The sequence below is a fragment of the Egretta garzetta genome, unplaced genomic scaffold (genome assembly GCF_000687185.1).
Source record: "Egretta garzetta isolate BGI_Z169 unplaced genomic scaffold, ASM68718v1 scaffold486, whole genome shotgun sequence".
NCBI classification, from domain to species: domain Eukaryota; kingdom Metazoa; phylum Chordata; class Aves; order Pelecaniformes; family Ardeidae; genus Egretta; species Egretta garzetta.
The window spans coordinates 2,115,013-2,137,633 of NW_009260126.1; the positions used below are offsets into that span (position 1 = coordinate 2,115,013).

Here is a 22,621-nt window from a genome sequence, read left to right on the forward strand (position 1 = left end):
CAAAAGAAACATTCAGCTTCTGTAAAGCAATCTGCAGAGTTAATATGAGACAGAGGCTTTCTGGTTTGAACAGTGAGCCTTCAGGGACTGTTTTCTACATTGTTGCCTTTCTCGTACAAAATCAGCTTACATCACTTATATCCAGCGAGTCACCTCCATCCCCCTGTAAGCTTATTATCTTGCTGATAAAAGGCCAATACACTATCACTTTTCACTGGTCCCTTAAGGCTTGGTCCAAAAGTTATCTACACAGCTAGTTTTCAAATTTTGCTAAACCCCATGCATTTCATTAATGACCAGTGAAGTAAGCAATGAATGACGTGCTTGTCTGAACACATGGATTCAGGATGGGCTAGAATTATTTACTTGCTCAAGGCATTATTCACTTTGGATTCCTATTAGGAGACTTTTCAGGATGCTAAATACTTAAGTAGAAATCATGGCCTTACTTGAGCCAAGGAGAGTTTTACCATTTAATTAATTGCCCTGGGACTTTACCCTTTGACTCAATGGATTTCTCATCTCCCCTTTCTATTGACTTCACTACTCTATGGTCACCATTTTAGCCAGAGATGATAGCATTACTTAGGCCTCAACTAGCATAATTGATACATAATCCAGTCTCCAGAGAAATCAATACATAAATCTTGTTGTCGTTCCAGAGATAGCACGATCAATATCTTCGCTGATCACTATGTCTTAGTCCAGGAAAGTACCTTCTCAGCGTACTTTCTGCATAAGCTCATCTTTCCAAAGTTCAATTCTGGGAAAATATCTGAGCATTAGAATAGCAACCTTGTTACTCTAATTAATACTTTCTAATCAGAATTTATTTTAATAAGCGTTCTTCTGTCGCTGGGGCCAGACTGTAATATAGTGTGGCAGAGGAATCTGAAAAATCACAATGTTGCCTTGATTAAGAGTCCCTTTGCTGTGGTCTCAGACTAAAAGGCATTTTCTCACGGTTTGCTCAAGTCCTATTTCCTCATTCTTTACCCACTATTTATATACAAATGTTAGTTAACTAAACACTTACTGAGGATTTCTGTCTTTTGCAATTGTGCCAAACTGCATGACAGCCTATGGAAACAACATGGAGTATGCTTTGTCCCAGTGATGCTGTCCCAGAATAGGTCCCTGGACAGTCCTGCATTCTGTCCTTTGGAGGGCTGCATTTGCAATGCATTTGCTCAGACTGGTTGAAGGTTTGGGCTAGAGTCATTAACTACGCTGGTTTTATGCTAAGCAGTGCTATTAGTTGAAGCTCTGCTTTTCCTTCCTTGTTCTTTGGAGAGGTTACACTCCTAAGTTCACATGCTTTTAACTGTTTGTCATTTGTGGTCAAGAAAATCATTGGGATGACTTGGTCAGTGGGAAAAAGCCTTCTAGCTTCCCTGTGTTTGCTGGACTTGATCCTTTGGAAAATGGAAACTTGCTTCAGCTAATTGATGTCAACCACACATGTAAACCTGGCTCACATCTGTCTGCCGAGGCAGGGCAGGCCCCCCAGGCTGCTCTAACTCCTCACGGAGACTAGCCAGGGCATCCGCAAGTGCTGAGGACACTGGGCAAATAAAGAGCCATCTGCTCAGGATTATCTGAGAATGGGAAGGATGTACTTGTCTGCCCTTGGCTAATGAATATGCTCATTATGGTTTCCTCCTCTGATTTTCAGGGGGTCATCTTTTCCCTATCCCCTCTGCATATCCCTCATCACTTAGTTCGTCTGGATTATCTAATTGCCAGGGAAGTTAATTCTAAACCTTAAAGGTTCATTCAGCTTCCCCAGAAACAGCTGCTTCTGCCTGAGAGTTTTGCCCACATAGGAAAAAAGGAATCAGCCTTTTCCAGCTGTCTGAAACACTGGCTTGCAAGACATGCAGAAATCTGCAGGAGATGGCTTTTGTGCATTTGCACAGAATGACATTAAAACAGACCTCTTGTGAGTCCAGCCTCTTACACTCCCAACACACACATTGCAGCCTTGGTTGTCCAAACACAGGGAGGCATCTGGACAGGAATGATGAGGTGCCTCTTTCTGTCCACTGGCTATACAGGGAGTCCAGGGAGACTTTGAATGTCTCAGTTTTTAGGTGATTAAAGTGCAATGAGGTCAATTCCCTGCCAAGTGTAATGCAGAATACATTAAATTACATTGCATGGCATATTCATACAGGTTTCTATGCACAATTTCCCAATGCTACAGGAGCCCTCCGAATACCTGACCTCCACAGACCTTCTGTCCACCCGCTGCGACTTGCAGCAGCTTTCCAGTTCTAACTGAACTAACCAGTTCAGCTTTGGACTTCTGAAGCTAAAGCTGTAATGGGTCAACAAATGTGTCTCAGGATGCATTATGCTAAACTCAGAAACAGTAACAGGCAGTGGTATGCTTGAGCCCAACAAAGAAGAGAATGAAAAGGCACACAATGAAAATGGAAGTTAAAAATACCTTATTTCTCATCTGATTCCCTTGTAATAGGAAATTAGGATTCTGGAAAAACGTCTAGAGACTTGAACAGCCTCATAAGGGTGGACCAGGCAAATTCAAGTGAGATGCCTGCGGCTGACATCCTTGGCTGCGAGGATGCCACTAGAAGAATCACTAAGTGAATAATGTTAGAGTGTGTTACTTTAACTTGGAACCAGGAATCACAGTGTTACCATAAGGAATGTTTTAAATTTCACAGAAAATAAATATATTTCAATTTATTAAAGTATCACTAGGTAAGTGTAAAAAATAAGAAAATAAGAATGATTTTAAAAAAATCTTTTTATTACAAATGGATTTTAAAATAACCAGCATGTTTAAGTTGTGCAAATGTGGCATTTCAAACTATTCATGTTTAATTTTTTTTCCCAGTAATGCAACTACACTTACAAAACTCACTCAACCTGCATACCAAGCCTCAGCTTGTATGTTAATTTATTATTTTTTAATCAAGCCAGACTCTGACCCAATTCAAAAATTAAGCATATAGCAAGTTTATTATCCTGACACAGATGCTGTTTGTCCAACAAGCAAACCTGAGAAAGAGTGGAATAGGCCACTGCAAACAGCGTGTCATCTCCTACAATAAATGTCTTCCCTCTCAGTTCCTTGCTGATGGCTATTACCATATGATAGTTAATGGATCGTATGACACAGGTGATTAGGGAATGCCCTATTTCCAGCAGTGCTAGGTAGTAATTTTGTTTGCTTTCGTCAGTGATTCCAGTCTTTCTGTGGGTGGGCCATTGGTTCCTGCCTGATGTTTCCTTAATTCACTTCCTAATCCTTTTCAAGGCCTTCCTGAACTCTCTTTTGGATTTTCATTTCTTCATTCACGTGTTTCCTTAGGATTTTGACCTGCTAATGGAAAAAGATGAAGGCAAGTTCTGCAAAATCCCTGCTGCAACTGATAGCACTACAGCCATTGACTTGAGCGCAGCCTAGATCAGGCCTTCATGCCCAAGCTACCTTCATGCAAAGCAAACAGCTCGTGGGCTTCAGTGTGAGGATCTCTTGCAAGGGAAGGGTTACTCATGTTTACAGGCTTATGTCTTGGAGGAGTGAATTGAAGCAGGGATCTGTTTGTTTTCCTGCAAGAAAGCCATTCAATAACGTTGAGGTTGTAAATGAGTGTTTATAGATTTAGGGATTTTTTTTAATGGAACAAATGACATTTGGTTTACCAAAGGAAGCCAAGCTATGACTATTGCAACATAAGGTTGCTTGCTAATGCTTAGGCTATCCATCAGTGCAAGAGGACATTAAAAGGTAGAAAGGTTCTGGTAAGAGGCTGGACACTGGATGCTATCCAAACCTATTAAGCACATGTGACAAGAGAAAAAGACTTTCTTAGAACAGAAGCTTTCAAAATTGTCCTATCATCTTTGTTGCCACTAATGGTGAGAATACTGTTGTTTTCCCAAAATGCTTTATCAAATACCTGGCTGCTTGTAGTAATGCACTACAGCAGGGATTCAGTTGGGTTGCTAGTAAAAGAGGCTACCTTTTGAGCTGATGATGTTTCCAAGGATTGTGTGAGTACCCTAACTTTTGGGTAGCTAGAAAATCCTGGTTAGTATTAATTAGTCTTCTTTTCTATTCTGTTTCATAAGCTACCCCCCTCATCCTGCTGACAGCTACTGGTACTGGTTATTTCATCTGTGTGTTTCCTTTAATCTGTGTGCAAAATGCATTTAAAGTGGAAAAAAGGCAACAAGTAAAATGTACTTTCCCTTCCCCACTTTAAAGCAAGTTTACATAAAACAATTTCAGCAGGCTAGTTTATGAGCATCCCTACACCCTATACCTATGTGTCTACAGAAAGAAGGAAATTTTGTTTCTTTGGTAAAGAAGTCTCTATAAGCAGATTTCCAAATAATTATTAAAACTGTGGGTGGGGAAGGACTAGGGTTTAAAGATACTGAAAAATATCTTGCCAAGGACTTCTTGTGAGGCCCAGTTTCTCACTAATTGAAGTCAAAAGCATAGCTTCTGTGGTAACCAGTTTAGGTTCTTAATCTAAGCTGTACCAAAAACCCCATAGCTGGTTGGGATTGCGGTGAGTGTTTCTATTTAATTGAAGAGTATAAAGTCTGCAGCTGATTCACTGGACTTGCAAAAGAAGCTGGTGAAAAAACTAAATTTTGTCTCATGGGACATTTTGTTATTCTAAAATTACTTTCTATGGGGCTTTGAGTGTTTAAGACTTCCTATCATCACCTATAGGAGCCAGGAAGAAATTTCTCCTTCTTGATCTAGGCAATCTTTTCTCTTCCTTTGTTGCTCTGAAACTCACGTTGTGGTTACACCCCCAAATTTCTTTGAATCAAATAATTTAACATTCCAAGGAAACCACACTTTGGATTGAAGATCTTTATATAGGACATGTTTAGACTTACAGCATTTGTATAGCAGTTGCTTGATTGCCACCATCAGGAACAGAAATGTCGTTTCTAGAAAAGATAATTTTGCTTTCAGTGATAGCAGCTACAAAAAGGTCTACCAAGAACAGGAAAAACAAGGTATAGCTAGATAGCAGATCCTGTTGCTGAATGAGAGGAGTGCCATGAAAAATGCTTCATATACTTTCTATGCACTTGTCAGAAAGGAAACCTCAGTGGTTTCTGAGTTTCTCCAGGGAAGGGCATAATTCAAGACTACAACTTGTACCCCAGCACCAAAGATGAAGGATTCTGGAAACCCAGAAAAGAAACTTATGCTTTTCCTACCAGTGGGCTTGCCAAGGCCCAAGAGGCAGCCCGGCAAGTCTGGAGCAAGCAAGTCAGCCCGAAGCTACATCGGATCTACTGCAGTAAATGAGTTCATGAACTGAGGTGGTTAGTGTGGCCTTTTGTGATGGAGTGGTACAAGTGCTCCAGGCAGAAGAACATGTTCAGCTGTTTGCTAAGGGCTCTTTTGTCTTCAGACATCGTATTTTTCTGTGTTTTGATAGTTTAGTAGCATATGAGGGGAAACAGATTCATCATGACTCCAGATCAGCTTGCAGCTACAAAGCAAATGCCACAGTTGATAGGCACTGCTGATTTGCTTTGTTTGGCTACCAGCAAGTGATCCTGCCCTCAGTACTGAAAATACCATTTGATCAGAGAACAGGATCAGGTTCAATTTTCTTCTCTGCCTTTTATGCACTCTATGATCCTGGGTGAGGTATGTCGTGTCTTTGGCCCCCATTCCCACTCCCAGGGCTGGTGTGATTGGTTTGCTTTGGAAGCTTTAGCTCTCATGACATGTGTATGTAGTACCTGGCATTACAGGCCCCCATTCTCAGGTATAATGTCTACATGCTGTCATAATAAATGGCTGCTAATAACTCAGCTGCTCTCCATGCTCCCAGTCCACCTCGCTGCCAATTCCTACATCTGTCATCTCAAAGCAAATATCCTGGAATTATGAAGCCTTGTGCTTTACTGGTTTGCCTCATAGAGACCCAGATGACTTTGTGGTAGGAAAAAAAATAAAAAGAAAATGCAGAAGTTGATTACTTAAAGTGTTGCAGCTGCTCCTGATGCAGAATTGTCTGTTTACTACACATACAGCTAAAACCAAACAGACAAGATCTGACACAGCGCAAGAAAAAAGAATGTTCCAACATTTATGTGCAAAAAGCATCAGGAGAGTGTGTGACTGTGACAGTGGTGGGAACCTTTCCCTCACCAGGTTGAAACACATGCCTGACCCAGACTTCCCAAAATCAGAGTACCACCAAGACACTGTATCTCCTTCTCCATTGCTTTCCTCTGCATTTCTTCACCATCAGCCCCTTCACACTTCCCCTCTTATTGACCACCAGATGCATGGTCAGTACTTCCCAGGCTGTAGCTCAGACTGAATCCCAGTTGGCGTTGACCTGCCCCTGCCCAAAGCGGGGAGGTGGGGGGACATCAGGGTCACCCAAAGTGTCTCCAGACGTCTCCCTGCAGTGGGGGAAGTAGAGCCTGCACTGTGCCCTGAGCTGGCGTGTTCCTGCTCTGAGGGCAGCAGTATCTCCCCAGCGGAGATACCACAGGCCAGTTCTTGGGGTGAATCTCTAGCCACAAGCAGCAGATCAGCCTTGGAGGCACAGAGGCACAATTTCATGGTGTCTGTTTTGCCTTCCATTACCTTTCCTCTTTGAGAACATGTATTAACTGAGCACATAAACTTGTCTTTCCCTGATGCCTACTAGCATGACTTGCATATATCTACCTATTCTCCCTTTTTCTAGTGACTGTTCTGATTGAGCGTTTGCCTCAAAGGACTGAGGAGAGTCACCACTGATAGTCGTACCATTGCTGCCTGTCCTGGTAACTACTCCCCTGCTAGCTAAGCTTTCCTCAAACATCTGGAGAAGGGTGTGACTGCAAAAGTAACACCAGGAAGTGCATTGCATGTGGCAGACTTCTCATCCGTGACACAAACCATTGCTCTCCATTGCTGGTCTTGGGCCATGGCCATGTGAGAGCAAATCAAATACAGCAACAAAACAACTGGATGAAGCCAGTATTTCCAGCTTTTTGTGTATGTATTCTTCTCCTCCCATCATGCACCATCTCACACGAAAGTTCATTTTAGCCTGTTTCTTCCATAGCTTTGAGGTCTCTACTAGTAGCAAATCTGTGTGGAGATTTGTAAATAGATTATATGTGGAAAATTGCTGTCAAAATCTGAATATACATGTGTCGTTAAGACAGAAGTACTTGGAACCAGAGACAGCTCATGAAATGTTATGGCTTGAACTTTTGTCCATTGACTGAAACATTTTTAATTGTTTTAAGCTAGTTTGTTGTGGAATGTTTTCATAACCTGAGACATAACATATGCTGCACATTATTTGTTTTATGCAAGTGACTTATAAAATAACTCATCATGTTTCAATATCATGGCTGCAAGCCTGAAACTTGCCAGGAAAACAGTTGTGTTTATGATAAAAGTTTGCATGAAGTCTATTCATTCTAAAGAGTGTGGTATCTTTCTGGCTCATATAATTTTTTTAGTGATGAACAATCATGCTTTAAGATACCATGATGACTTACATTCATTGGCAAGAGTTGGTATGAAATTAAAGCCTGTATTTCTAGGTTTCTGTTCCTTATTCACTAATTGCAAACTACAAATGGACTGATTTGAGGAATCTGAGCGTCTCTAGCTTTCATTTATCTCCATGAGACTTCTTTGATTTCAGTCACAGGTGATGATCAACTCTTCTGCAAAACACAACTCTTAACTTCCCTGTTCACTGTTCTGTAAAATATTGTGAGATTGCCACCTGGCTCATGAAGACTTAATCATGCAATGAAGCTTTAATATTTTGAGGTTCTTAGGTGAAAAGCACTGTGTAAGGATAAAGAATTACCTCCAGACTAAGGACCTGCTCTGTTTCATAGAATCATAGAATCATTTAGGTTGGAAAAGACCTTTAAGATTATCAAGTCCAACCATTAATCTAACCCTGCCATCCCACCACTAAACCAGGTCCCTAAGCACCACATCTACACGTCTTTTAAATATCTCCAGGGGTGGGGACTCAGCCACTTCCCCAGGCAGCCCGTTCCAATGCTTGACGACCCTTTTGGTGAAGAATTGTTTCCTAATGTCCAATCTAAACCTCTCCTGGCACAACTTAAGGCCATTTCCCCGCGTCCTATCACCCATTACCTGGGAGAAGAGACCAACACCCCCCCTTGCTACACTCTCCTGTCAGGCAGTTGTAGAGGGCGATAAGGTCTCCCCTCAGCCTACTTTTCTCCAGACCAAACAGGCCCAGTTCCCTCAGCCACTCCTCATAAGACTTGTGCACCAGACCCCTCACCAGCTTTGTTGCCCTTCTCTGGACATACTCCAGCAATGCAACGTCTTTCCTGAAGTGAGGGGCCCAAAACGGAACACAGTATTCAAGGTGCGGCCTCACCAGTGCCAAGTACAGGGACATGATCACTGCCCCGGTCCTGCTGGCCACACTATTCCTGATACAAGCCAAGATGCCATTGGCCCTCTTGGCCACCTGGGCACACTGCTGGCTCATATTCAGCTGGCTGTCAACCAGTACCCCCAGGAACTTGGGAAGGACATCTGACCGAAGTCAATACTATCCTTTTTTCTGATCTGAAGTTCAAGCTATTTCTTTTTTGTAGGAGACAATGGTGTTTGAGACAGGTGTCTTTCAAGCACAACTGTTCATTTGCAAAGAAGATACTTATTCCTTTGCTCAGAGCTCCAGGTTTCCTTTGGTGGATACTCAGCATACAAACTCTCTTCCTCATCTGTTCCCATGGCTGTGCCACATGCCTGTGTTTTAGAGTCCAGTGTTTTTCAAAATTATTGGTACAAAGGACTAGGAGAGGGCTCAAGAGCCTCTTGCATTGAGGAGAGATCAAATACACTTAGATCATCAACAGATGTATGTCTGCCCTCAGAGGTCTTTCAAACACCCGAGAACAGATTCACAATATTCATATTCCTGTTCTTGTGCTTCTCTCTGTGGAAAATTAGAAAAAAATTCTTCATATCCAATTAAGTGGATTCCTTCTCATCATTCCCTCAGTGTAGAGTAGAACATGCAGAATAATTGATCCCTGCCCTCTTTATTAAAAACATTTCTCTATTAGAAGACCTTCATGACATTTCACTCTTACTTTTCCAGACTAAACAAATCTAGTTCCTCAATGCTTCCCTTCGGCATTTTTTTCCCAAGCATGTTTCTCAACCGTCCAGACACTTGGTGGTCTTGTCAGCTCTCAATAGCTTTCTCAAATGGTGGTGACCCCAACTGGATACACATCTCTAGCTGGAGTCTCAGTACATCCCTCTCAGTTCCTTTTGTCATTTGGGCATTTTTCCCACAAGAAACAGCAGCGTTGCACACAATAAACCAGCTCTGCACACGCAGGTTTGTGTTGTGCGTGCATCTGGTCTGGGCTCCATACAGCTATCAGAAATAATCAGTCAGTTACACAGAGACACCTGCTACTCACTGCACCCCAGTTTCAGAAAGGCTAGCCCCAACTGCTGAGTTATCAGGAAGATGCATTTGCTCACTGAAGTTGCAAATCTCTGCTAGCTGGCTGCCTGCTTTCATTTCCACAGACTTGGAGGCAACGCCTATAGTGCACTACATCTTGACCAAAGTCATACATTTTAAACCTTTAGAAGTTCTGTCTTAAGGAAAAGGAGAACAAATTACATGTTTTAATGAAAAAGTAATATTATCAGAGGTCTTCTGAATGCCTCCCTTGGTACTACTGGCATTTCTGCTTGTTCTATAATGAATTTGATTAACTGATAGATCGACAAAAGGTCAGGTGTCCTCCACACAGTCACAGAGGAAACACCATCAGAGAAATCTTGTAAGTACCATGGCAAACATATAGAGATGATTTTATAAGAAGGCTTATTTGTTTGCTGTCCTGTTCAGTGAAGGTCAACAAATACCTTGTCTTGAAGGGCCGAGTGAAGTAGCCTGTAGCAAAACTCACAGAGCTGTCAAAAAAGGAGAGTCTGCATTTTAAAGTACAGTGATTCAATATGACATTCAAAATAACAGATAATGGGGAGTTACACAGCCTGGAAGCTTTCATCTGAATCAGATTTCACTTCTTTTCGGTACTTCAGTGAGGTGCCAAGAGCCAGGACATGGGCAGTAACAGATGCAGCACAGACACAGATGCCTGGCAAGGGTCTCCTGGAATTCAGGCTGCCAGGGACAACTGTGGTGGTGCAGGAAAGACCAGATTGCATTCAGCTTGCGATGCTCTCAGTTCCAACTAAGAAACTGGTACTTATGATATTGCATCCAGCTTCAAACCTAGCCACCGTGCTGTTAATCAGTGGTTGCATCCTAGTGAACAGGAGAGGAAGGGGGAGAAGCCGCAATCAACCTCCCAGCAAAATATGGAAAATATCTTGCAGACCCAGAGGCTTAATTTGGAAGAAACAGTAATCTCCAAACTTTTGTGGACATGAACACAACTAACCTTGAACAAGTGTGTCACATCCCAGCAGTTTTCATGCCATTTACTGAAACAGAAGAGAGCAGCTGGGATGATCTCTTTCGTCTTTTAAATTTAGAACTGGAGACTTTTTTCTCAGTGTGTTAATTACTCAGTTACTTCTCATTCAGAAGTAACTGAACATCCATTTCTTGTTTCTCCAATAATCACTAATCCAATTCCTAGTTCTTAAAAATTAAATAACAGATAAAACTGAGATGTTGCTTTGTCAGCAAAATATTTATATGAAAGTTTTCAGTTTCTGGCCATAAAAGAGGAGATACAGGAGCTAGGCGATTTTGATTAAAACCTGGTGAAAGTAGTTTGGACTTTGGGACTTCTATTAGACTGTCTGGTCAAAAAGGATGATGTGATGAGAGAAATTTTTGTTGTTAGATCAAGTTAAGCTCTTTTTGCACTGCCAGAGTCTTAGACCATGAATGTGGTTTCAGTTCTGTCAGCTTTGCCCTAGTGTTACTCTGTTGACTTGACTGGCATAATTTCTGATTTACATTATCATAAGTGAGACCAAGAATCACTTTCTTTGCCTCCAGGAAACAGAATAGCCATTAAAGAAAATATAGAACTATACTTGTTAAAACTACACAGCAGGTTTTTTTGAATACAGGAAAACATAACAGGTTTCTGCAGGTGTTTCTGAAGACTTAGCAAAGTATTCTTTGTCACACACTCAGATGTAATGGTCTTAATCACAGTGTATGGCTCTCCTAGCTGCCACAGGACATTTAATATGTTCAAAAAGGTGTCTCTGTTCCTTTGTAAAAGACAAACTTGCTTTTACAGCCATTACCCATAATGCAGTGGGAGAACAGCATTAATAACCATTTGATCGGGGGTGCAGAAATCTTTTGCATGTCTCCAAGGAAGAAGCAACTTTTTCTTCCATAAGTGGCCAAAGTGTTACCTTTGGAAGCTTTCCCTCTTAGGATCAAAATGCTTTCTTGCACTCATAACCTGCACTAACTAATTGTTCTCCAGGGGAGCAAAAATGGGTTTGTGGGTTGGTTTTGGCTTGTAATTGTTTCTGGCTTTGTTTGAACATTCAAAGGCTGTAGGTACGCACAGTACTCAAACAGGGAAAATGGCAGCCGTAGGTATTTAATGGGAAACTATGAAGTCTCAAGGAAAATCTCAAGAAGGATCATATAAAAGCGCCCTAGAACTGTATGCAGAGTTGGAAAGGGTTGGGTATGCTCCTCCCATACACATGTGCAGCTGCCCTGCCCTGAACTCTGTGAAGAACTGCATGATGACACAAAAAAGTTTTGCTGGTCCTACAAAACCTTTGGAAATGATCAGCCTGTGAAAAAAAGTGGGGTTTTGTTACAGAAAATGAAGTGGTCTAGTAAAGTGTTTGCACTATGCTGTGAGGCTTTAGTCCATGTACAGAATGTCAGCATATTTATGTCTTTACCTACCTTGATATTGTTAGCTTACTCTCAATTTGCCCAGAGGAAGAAAGGTTCAAAGGTCAGCAATGAGTGGTTTTGAAAAGCCAAGTGGAAACTACATCTCCCACAAACCTGGACAGAGGAATCACTGTTCATGCCATTTTTAAATACTTCCCACATTGTCTTACAGTTTCTTTTGCTCATTCTTCTACCCCTTTCCCTGTAAGAATTTTGATTCTTCTTTATGAAAAAGACTTGGCTGATGCTTATAATTTATTTTTTAAATGTACTTTGTTCTCAGACAAAGTTTTATGGAATTATTACTATAACAATGCATCATGTGCATTATCTTCAACACTAACCTCAAGGCAGCTTACCTCTCATTGGGAAATGAAGTAGCTTGGCATGAGCAAAAATCAGGTCACTTGGTCTAAATGCCCAATTATGGGCTTTAGCACTTAGCTTTTGGATCCAAATTTTGGCCTATAAATGGTGAACAAATCCTAGATTTAATTAGTAGCAACTTCAATTAGAGGCCATAGTATCAGTTTTACTTACGTGCAGCTCCATCAGAAAAGACACTCCTGACTCACAGTAGTACAAAGGCTACAGAGTTCAGTGGTGTGTCTGTACACTATAAATCAGAGAGATGTTCCAGATAACCAGGTCTCAGAGCAGTGGACTCACACAGCCACATACAAGCTTTAGGTTGCCAATGTGCTTGTGAGTAGGCAATGTGCCTCTGAGTAGGCAAAGTATAAAGTACAGGCAATAATTCATATGGTTCCTAGCCCAGATCAACTGAAATACTGCTAATCATTAGGCTTTGGTTCCTATCTGAATATTCCTTTAAAAGCCTGTTTTTTAATTTTTCCTTTTTCTTTTTGTTTTTCAGTAGTTTCAATGCAGCAGCTGTAAGACTGGAAAACAGGACTTCTGAGGTTTTTTTCCTAGTTCTTTCACTGCTTTACTCTTGCCTCTACTTACTCTCTTGAACTAAAACCGGGACTTAGATTTAGTCATGGGCAACTACAGTTAGGAATTTCTGTAAGTTGTCTGATTTACTGAGACTTGTTCTACAGTTCTCAGTTCATGTCAAACTCAGTGGCCAGCCAAGCTGAGAAAATCTGGCTTTGTCTCAGTTTCTTAATCTTTTAGATGACAACGTGGGGCCTCATCTACCTTTCAAGAAACTTTGAGACTTCTTAATTGTTAGCAATATACTCTGTCTGCGATTAAAAGTGTGTGTTCCCTAGATATTTTTTGCTGAGGAAATGGAGGAATATATGGAGGAAATGAGGAAATGTTTCAGTGAGGTCAAAGATATCCAGCATGTTCTGCAGATTGTCAAGGTTGAATAGTGAGACTGCATTATGCAGCATGCACAGACAGTTCTGTAAACCATGTTCCTATTTAAAAACAATCAAGTGGAACACACTTTTTCATGTTGCAGCTAGGATCATATTCCAGCAGTGGGAAGGAAAAACTAAAAGACTTAATTCAGCTTTCACCATGCTGGAGATTTTCTCTGGCTCCACCTCTGCCCCGTCCTCTGTCCTCATTCCCAGTGTTTTTGAACTCTGCCTGCAATGCATTTCATTGCTTGCCAAGATATCCCCAACTAAGGGTGAGTTAATGAGAACATCTGGACAGGAACGAGTGATGCTGCTGCTCTGTGACCCACCTACTCAGCACATCTGGTGGTCATGACCATGGATAGGGAACCTTACCAAGTGTTAAGGCTTCTGTGAGGAAAGAGGATTTTGCCATCTATGGCTGGATTTATTGAAAGTGCCCAAATCCAATTGATTATATAAAGGGGCTTTCATGTCAGTTGAAGAAATGTCTATAAATAGGTGCGTGCATGCGCTCACACACACATGCATATATACTTCTTAATATAACTACAGTGTACTGTCAATGAGTAAGAATGTGGACTGCCTAAAAATTGTCTTTATAGATAATTAGTCCCAAAGATCCTAAACTGGTTAACCATCAGGGCATATTGCAAAAGACCTCTCTTTGGTAAGGGCTTTTTGAAGGGGCTGAATGTACATTCTCTCTAAAGGGAGGAGAGGATGAAAAGAGTTTATGTGCTTGGTTGGCAGAGTTCCTTTTTGAAATTATTATTTTAAAACTGCTGGATTGTTTTTGTCCTTCTAATGATGAATTAAGGTGTTCAGACACTTTTGCGATCACCTTTTTATATTATTTATATATAAATCAATAAATACCGATGCTCTGCTCCTGTTTTCCTTTGCTAGTAAAAAAAAAAAAAGAAGATGGATCTTTCAGGCAGCACAATGAATCAGCAATGAATTGAAAACACTGGGCAAAATCTCTTTTGTTTAAGAGAATGGCCTGTACACAGTTCAGGCCAGCACATTTTTCATGAGATGCAAGGGAGCCGTTCAAAGAATTGGCAAACAGTGGGTCCTGCATAGTCATGAGGCTGGGGAAGGAGGTGAAGGTACAGGAGAAGGCAAAAAAGCAATATCAGGATAGGGTGGAATGTGGAGCAAGTTATCACGGTATCTTGTTTGATGTAAAGCTCCTTTGCTTTTACACAACTGCTGGAGTTGAATGGAAGCAGCTCAAGGCATAAATAATGAATGTGTCTTTTACACATTAAGAGAGGAGAATATTCACCTCATCACAGAGATAATGTGTCCCTCTCTTCTGTCCCCAGTCTCCAACCTGCATTCCAGAAGTCAGTCAAGATCTTATCCAACAGACAGAGGAGAAACTCAAAAACAGCCCCTGCAAAGAGCTATTCTCTCCCTGTACAAAGTAAGTATAACTCGATACCTGAAGATTGCAGGGCTGCTTGTAAAGAATGTGTTAGGTAAAGAGAGACATTTCAAGTTGAACCTGAAGGATGTATCTTGGGTTTATATTCATAATCCTAGAGGCATTGCTGACAAGCGGTGAAGTCATTTAATCAGAACAAAATATAATAAATATTTCCATGCCATTATATACACTACACACAGGCACTTAGTGTTTCAGGTATTTGACAGAGTGTTCTAGCCAAGTCAACCAGCCATGGATTTCATGCTGTGTGAAAAAAGCTACAATGATAATGTATCCAAAGAAAACATCTCTGTTTCAAAGTGAATAAAAATTAAGTGGCTATAGAGTCCATTTAGACAGAGGAATGTGCAAACTCGCTCCACGTGGCTTTTCCAGAAAATCTTCACCAGGAGAATAGGGCTTTTTTAATGGTTTCTGTCTGTCTGTGGCATTTGAACAAATGTGCATTATTTCATCCTTCGTCTGGGAAAAGGCTTATCAGTTTTTGTAGCAGTGAGGCGATTTGTACTATTATACCCTAAAGCTCCAGGTATGCAATCTGCATTTGCAAACACTGACCTGAGTACATTCATGCCAGTAGATCATAAACCAATAAAAATATGAAAAAGAGGGATCATCACAAGCTGGCCCATGTGGTTTCTGGCTGAGCACGATTTGTTTTCCCTGGATGAAGTCATGGGGATTTGTAAAATTCGCTCCGCTGTCATTCATTGTTTTGACTCATTTCATTGACCTTTTCTGTTTTCAGTTATTCTTTGCATTGGTAGGAGATGTGGGTTATTTCTGGCCTTCTCTTATAACATAGCCAGTTTCCTTGCATTGGCCTGGTGTCACAGAGAGATGCTCACATAACTCGCACCAGTTGTGTGTGCCAGTCCCAATGACAAAGGCAGGGCTGTGCTTGACACAACCCCCTCTGATGCCTGTTTCCAGTTCTCAAATCAGTTTGAAAGCTGACAGTTTCCTCTAAAATGTACTTTGTTGTTGCCAAAGAGGGGAACTAAAAAGCAAACAAGTGGTGAAAAGCAGCTATTGTTCTTTAAAATACATGCAGCTCTTAATTAAATGAATGGAATAGGCTAGCATTGGACACGACTTCATTCAGGCTCGTATTCACCAACAGCCATTCCTTCATCTCAAATGAAATGGATAAATGAGCCAGGTTTGAGACATATGCTGATCATTTCACATGGACTGAAATGGGGTCAAAAGGAAGTTTTAAAAACTTGCTGTTGATATTTACTAAATGTACTGAATAATGTTAATTTTGGAAGAGTTCACAGTCAGACCAAAGAAGGGAGGCATACATACAAATATGAAGCTTGCTGACCTGTAGAAACAGGAATGGGGATGAGATTCAGACATGTCTTCATAGATAAGATCAGTCTGCGGGAAAAATGCATGTATAACACTAACTTCTGCACTGACCTTTAATATTTTGACTGTCTGCTTCTGTCCCCCTCCAATTTCCCCCATAATTTTGGCTTTGAATTTGGACATTTGTTAAAGCTCATTAAGGCTTACTTTCTATTTTGTTTTGTAAGCTTAGGGGAAACCGTATGATCTGTGTCCAATCAAAGCTAATGAAGACAATAACAATTTGACTTCTGCATACTGAATATGTGCAATTACCTGCCTGTTCCAAACTGATGGAGCAAGAATTATTACCAAAAAAATTCAAACAGCTGAGAAATTCCAAAAACTTATGAATAGTAGCTCATGAACAGGGAGGAGCTAAACTGAGGAGACATGTTATCTGTGGTAAATTGTTTGCTCAGATTTGGAACTGCCCCAGAGTAAGACATAGGTTATCCATTCCCAAGCCAGAGTATTCCTTCAGAGAGTGTTTTCTCCTCCAGTAAAATCTAGAAATGTGCCTGTATACCCTTATATAGAGACACAAAAGTGTCTGTATACACCAAAACAGAAATACTCATTTCTTGTGGGCATTCTTCACCCAAAGCCAAGTTTTGTCTGCACCAATGCTGCCAGCAGAGGTGGATGCAGTAGCCCCAGAAAGCAAGGCAAGAACCAAAACCAGCAGGTCAACAACTCCCTGTTAAATGTGGCCACCTTCATCTCAAGCGGCTCTCTCAGCTCCGCCTGTCTTTTCTGCACCCTTGGCTTTCCTTATGGGATGTCTGTTGGTCTGTGGCTGCTTATTGCCTGTCACAAGCAACATACTAATTTCTCACATTTGCAGATTGGCCTTTTTATTCCTTTGAATATGCAAAAGACTGTATCCACTGTGTGAGCCCCAAAATTCTTTTCTTGATCCAGAAACAAATCCACATCCCTGTTCAGACTTTCTTTCCACTGTTTTACTCTACAAAGCACATGGCTGTTAGGAAAAGCCCTTTGACTTACTTATTCTGTATAGCATGATTTGAAATTTATGTTTTTTTCTCAGAATAACACCTCTAATGGTCCCTCTTTGACAGAAATGGGCTTCAGCCAGAAATTTTCAATCCAGTTTTAAACATCCCTCAAAGTTTAGCAGCTTAATTCCTGAGGGTGTTGTGTTAAGCCAGTCTTAGTTTACTAATGGAAGCAAAGATATTTGTTGTCTAGTGACTAACAGCCTTTGTAAATGTCCATTGAAGCCAGTGGGAGATGCCCTGATAATTTTCAGCAAGCATAAACAGTACCTATTACTATTCAGCTTGTATAAGGCCTCCTGTTGTGAAATCCATCAAACATATTACTTTGTTCCTAGATTGAAACCCTGAGTAAAATAAAGTACAAAATAAGTACAAGTAAAATGATCCTACCATAAAAGAAGTCTGTATTTTCTCCTCTTGTTTTGTTTCTCTTTTGCTCCAAATTCAGAATTATAAAATAGTTATATATCCTTTTCATCTGAGATAGATCTGTACTTGACCATCTCAGTGGGGAACCATTCCAAGAGTACCTAAACAGCATGTACTTCGACAGGTTTCTCCAGTGGAAGTGGTTGGAAAGGTAAGTGTCACAATTTTTTTTTTTTAATTAAAAATGAATACTTTCACTTTTCATGCAAAGCCTTTAGAATATGGTCAATATCTGAGATAGTACATATTTTGTCCCTTTGCCTTCAAGCAAAAGACAGTTTGGCATTCTATAGTGTTACTGTGCCTCATCCTCATGTTTGCCATTTATGGCCCTCTTTGTGCAGTGATTCTCTCCCTCTTTTCACTGTTTTCCTTCAAGACGGTCCATCAAGATTCATTCTACATTTCCCTGAGCTGTACTCCAGGGAAGCTCTCCTAAAGAGCTCCGGGAAGGCTTTCCTAATTTTAGCAATTTTTTTGTAAGTGTTCGTTGTTAGAAGGCTCACAAAGAGGTAATGGCTTTAGCCACAGGAAGATGCCATATAGAAAAGTTATAGTTAATGTTGGCATTAGACTCAGTTTAACCATGAGCTCCACCCACAGCTGTGACCATGGAATGAGCATGATTGGCATCTGGGATATATATAGTGCTCCTTCATCGTCCACCCATAAATGTGCTCCAGCTGCTCCCTTCTCCCTTAGGGACACTGCACTCCTAAAGGTGACATGCTCCAGCTTGGCACCTTTTTTGCACAGTATGCTTGTGCATGGCAAGTGAATAAAGCAAGACCTACAGCCCACAAAAAATAGGAATCCAAATCTCCTGCGATCTGAGAAACATCTGTGACCAATTTCATTGTAGGCCTTGTCACAACGAGCTATTCATGGTACAGCTTGAAGGACACATTGCACTTTTTTATCACCTACATCATTTATCACCTCCATCATTCTAGCATCTAGAAAGCTAAACATAAGATACACATCAAGTCTCTGGCTTTTGCATTTGCAAGCACTGTGCCCAAGCAAGACTGAAACAGATGCTGCTCGCTAGGGAAGTAAAGAATAAAAAAAAATCCACCCCAAAACACGGGAGCCAGTTTTGGCTTCTAAAGCTCAAGTGTTTGGCCGTTTAATGGTATTAGGTACATGAGGCATGTAAGGTATGATTAAAGTACATTCAGCAACTTCAGTTGTCTTCTTGTTTAGCTGTGTTTTGAATATGGTGACTTTTTGTCTGGACCAGTTATCACAATTATTAAATCACCGTAAACAGACAAAAATATGTCATATAGGCCCTCACGCCATACTTATTGGCTAGACAGTTCTGAGCACATTTAATAACCAGGCAGCCTTAGTGGGTATTAATTTGCAAGGAAAGGGGCCTTTGCCTTCTACTTGTTGGTGAAGGCTGTAGCAGACGTACACTGCTGGATAACAGTGACCTTGAGTCAAGAAGCCCCAGTTTGCACAAATGGAATTAATTACTGCAGGTGAGTTAGGGCCAGGTCCATGAGTGGTGTGTATCAGCATGGTGCCTCGGAGATCAAAGGAGCTGTGCCAGTTCCTTTCCCTGGAAAGCTACAAAGCTGCTGCACAAGAGGGAAGAGAAGCAGTGGGCAGAGGGAAGAGCCATTTCATGCCAAGACATGCTCCACATGCCATCTTCACTGAATACAGCATTTACTCTTCCATTTAAATTAAAAAACTATCAGATGATTCATCTCTACCCAGGCTATTTCCTATCTATTTTCACATTTGGGATAAGGAAATTTATTAAATGCTTTGAGGATTTTTTTTTCCATTCCACCAAAAAATGTGACAAGCTATTGGATGTGCCTGTCTGGCTTAAGAAGCTAGGAGAACTCTTTTTAGGATTAGCAAAGAAATGTTAGTAGCATGGAGCGATCAGCAGCTCCTTCTGACAACCTGTTGACTCCAACAGAGGAGTCAAACAGTCCATTTATTCCAGGGACATTGCTGAGCATGTGGTTATCACTGCTAATTGTTGCTTTTAACCCCAATAGCATTTGTAGTATCTTCACAGAAGCCTGAAAATAGCATCTTTTCCTCTTCTAGTTTTGGCCTTCTGTGTGTTTTTCTTCCCCCACTTTTAAAAATAATAATGAACATAAATGAAACAATTCACTTTAACATTTATTCCTTATTGTCATCAACCTCATCATCACTGTTGTGGGAACAGCCACATTATTGCGCTCCCTCTGCTGACTGGCTGCTCGCCAGAGGAGAAAAAAGCTGGTAGGAATATTCATATCGACTCCTAATATTATTGTAAAACTTAGGTGATGGAGTGATGGACAAAAAAATCAGATCTTTCTAAATCTAGGGTTCTTCTTCTGTCATGTTATAAAACTTTGATGATAACAAATGTGGTATAAGCATCCTGAGGCACAGGTTATTTTTTCCTCACTCCTTCCAGCGGTGGGCAGAGACATTGGGCGAAACAGGCAGACTCAATCTATTAATACATAGCTCTGACTGGTGTCACCACCACAGTTTTGGGTTCTTTGATCATGGGATGGCCTACATGGCACCAGGCTTGATGACATCAAATGGGTGACCTCAGTGCGGGGAGCAGCTGCATGCGGCAGCTCGGCAGCAGTTTCCCGTGGCCGGCAGGAACAGATGGTGGCCACGCTCCTCTTCTACCTGCCCCTCCTGCCACGGCTGGCCTGCGCCTTCAACCTGGACATGGACAATGTGATCAGCCAATGCAGCGAGCCGGGCAGCCTCTTTGGCTTCTCCCTGGCCATGCACTGGTAGCTGCAGCTGCAGGGGAAACGGCTACTGCTGGTTGGAGGTCCTCGGGAAAAGGCCTTTCCATTCCCACAACCCAACAGAATGGAGGGTTGTACAGCTGTGGCATGGCATCTCCAAGTACACGCTGCATACATGTCATATTTGATGAGGAGACTGACCCAAAGATGGAGAGTAAAGAAGACCAATGGATGGGTGTAACTGTCCAAAACCAGGGGCCAGAAGGAAATGTGGTCACATGAGCACATTGCTATGAGAAAAGGCAATATGTAAACACTGTGCAGGAGACCCGGGATATCACTGGAAGGTGCTATGTGCTGAGCCAGGTTCTCACTATTAAGGATGTTATGGATAATGAAGTGTGGAGTTTTTGTGATGGTCATTTAAGAGGCCATGATAAGTTTGGTTCCTGTCAGCAAGGTGTTGCTGCTACTTTTGCTACAGACTATCATTACATCATGTTTGGTGCTCCAGGCACATACAATTGGAAAGGGGTGGTTCATGCAGAGCAACAGAAACAGACATTTTATGATCTGGGTATCTTTGTGATGGGCCTTACGAAGTTGGTAATGAGAGATGCCAAGATAAGTTCCTGTTCCAGCTAACAGTTACTTAGGTTTCTCTTTGGACTCCGGTAAAGGAATTGTCTCCCAAGATGAGATGACTTTTGTATATAAATTATAAATTTAACCTGCTTTAGCAGTAGGGTTGGACTAGATGATCTCCCGAGGTCCCTTCCAACCCTTACCATTCTGTGATTCTGTGAATGGGAGCCAGCTTTCTCAAAGGGGAAAGAGGGTCTTTGCCCAGGAGCTTGCAGGGCTCATTGACAGGGCTTTAAACTAGATGCAAAGCGGGAGGGGGAACTGCGACAAGCTAAGGGATGACACACAATGGTTAGAGGGATAGGGGGAAGGAAATGTCCATGAAACAACGGGTATTCCACTATGAAGGAAACATGACCAACAGCTTAGATGAAATACCTCTATACAAATGCACGCAGCATGGGAAACAAACAGGAGGAGTTGGAAACTACTGTGCTGCTAGAAAGCTATGACCTGATTGTCATTACTGAAACTTGGTGGGATGAATCCTGTGACTGAAATGTAGCTATTGATGGCTACAGGCTGTTCAGAAGGGACAGGCGAGGAAGGAGGGCCGGAGGTGTTGCCCTTGACATCAAGAAATCATTATGGAGTGAAGAGCTGTCCCTGAAGAATAGCCATGAGCAGGTTGAAAGCTTATGGGTAAGAATCAGAGACAGAGGCAACAAAGGGAACCTAATGGTTGGTGTCTACTACAGGCCACCAGATCAAGAGATGCCCACTGATGAAACATTCTTCCTCCAACTCCAGGACGCTTCGCGCTCGCAGGCTCTTGTCTTCCTGGAGGACTTCAACCACCCTCATATCTGCTGGAAAAGTAACACAGCAAGCTCTAGGCAATCCAGCAGATTCCTGTCCATTGAGGACAACTTCTTAAGCCAGGTAATAGACACCCCTACCTGAGGGGATGCGATACTGGACCTGGTAGTCAACAATGCAAGTGAGCACATCGGAGACATCAAGATCAGAGGCAGCCTGGGGTTTCAGTGGTCATGCACTGGTGGAGCTTACCCTCCTGAGGGAAATGGGAATAGGGAAGAGTGTAGTCAGGACCCTAAATTTTATGAAAGCAAAATTCCAGCTCTTCAAGGAGTTAGTCAGAAGGACTCCCTGGGAAACAGTCCTCAGGGACAGGGGAACAGAACAGATCTTTAAGGATGTGTTCCACAGAGCGCGAGAGCTCTCAGTCCCCAGGTGTAAGAAATCAGGCAAAGAAGGGAAGAAACCAGCATGGCTGAGATGAGAGATGCTGATCAAACTAAGGAGAAAGAGGGAATTGCACAGGCAATGTACAATGCAAGAAGCAGGGACAGGTATCCTGGGAAGGGTATAGGGATGCTGCCCAGTTGTGTAGGGATGGGGTCAGGAAGGCGCAGCTGGAGCTGAACTTGGCAAGGGATGCAAAGAATAACAAGAAGGGCTTCTACAGGTATGTCAGCCAGAAAAGCGTACCCCCGCTGATGAGTGAGACTGGAAAACTGGTAGCAGGAGATGAGGAGAAGGCTGAGGTACTCAACAACTTTTTTGCCTCAGTCTTCACTGGCAATCTCTCTCCTCACCCCTCACGAGTCAACGGACCGCATGAGGGGGGCCAGGAGGGTAAAACCCCTCCCACTGTAAGAGAAGACCGGGTTCGTGACCACCTGAGGAACCTGAACACAAATAAGTCCATGGGACCTGACGAGATGCATCCCAGAGTCCTGAGGGAATTGGCTGATGTAGTCGCCAA

General features: G+C 41.9%; 1 protein-coding gene across 1 annotated transcript in view; it reads left to right on the forward strand.

Annotated features, from left to right (window-relative positions):
- The window catches only part of GRK5 (G protein-coupled receptor kinase 5), a 174,378-nt gene that overhangs the window by 124,515 nt on the left and 27,242 nt on the right, over positions 1-22,621 (forward strand). The window contains exons 5-6 of the mRNA XM_009641436.2: positions 14,578-14,678; positions 17,571-17,663. Of these exons, the coding sequence (XP_009639731.2) occupies positions 14,578-14,678; positions 17,571-17,663 (194 nt within the window). The remainder of the gene's footprint in view (positions 1-14,577; positions 14,679-17,570; positions 17,664-22,621) is intronic.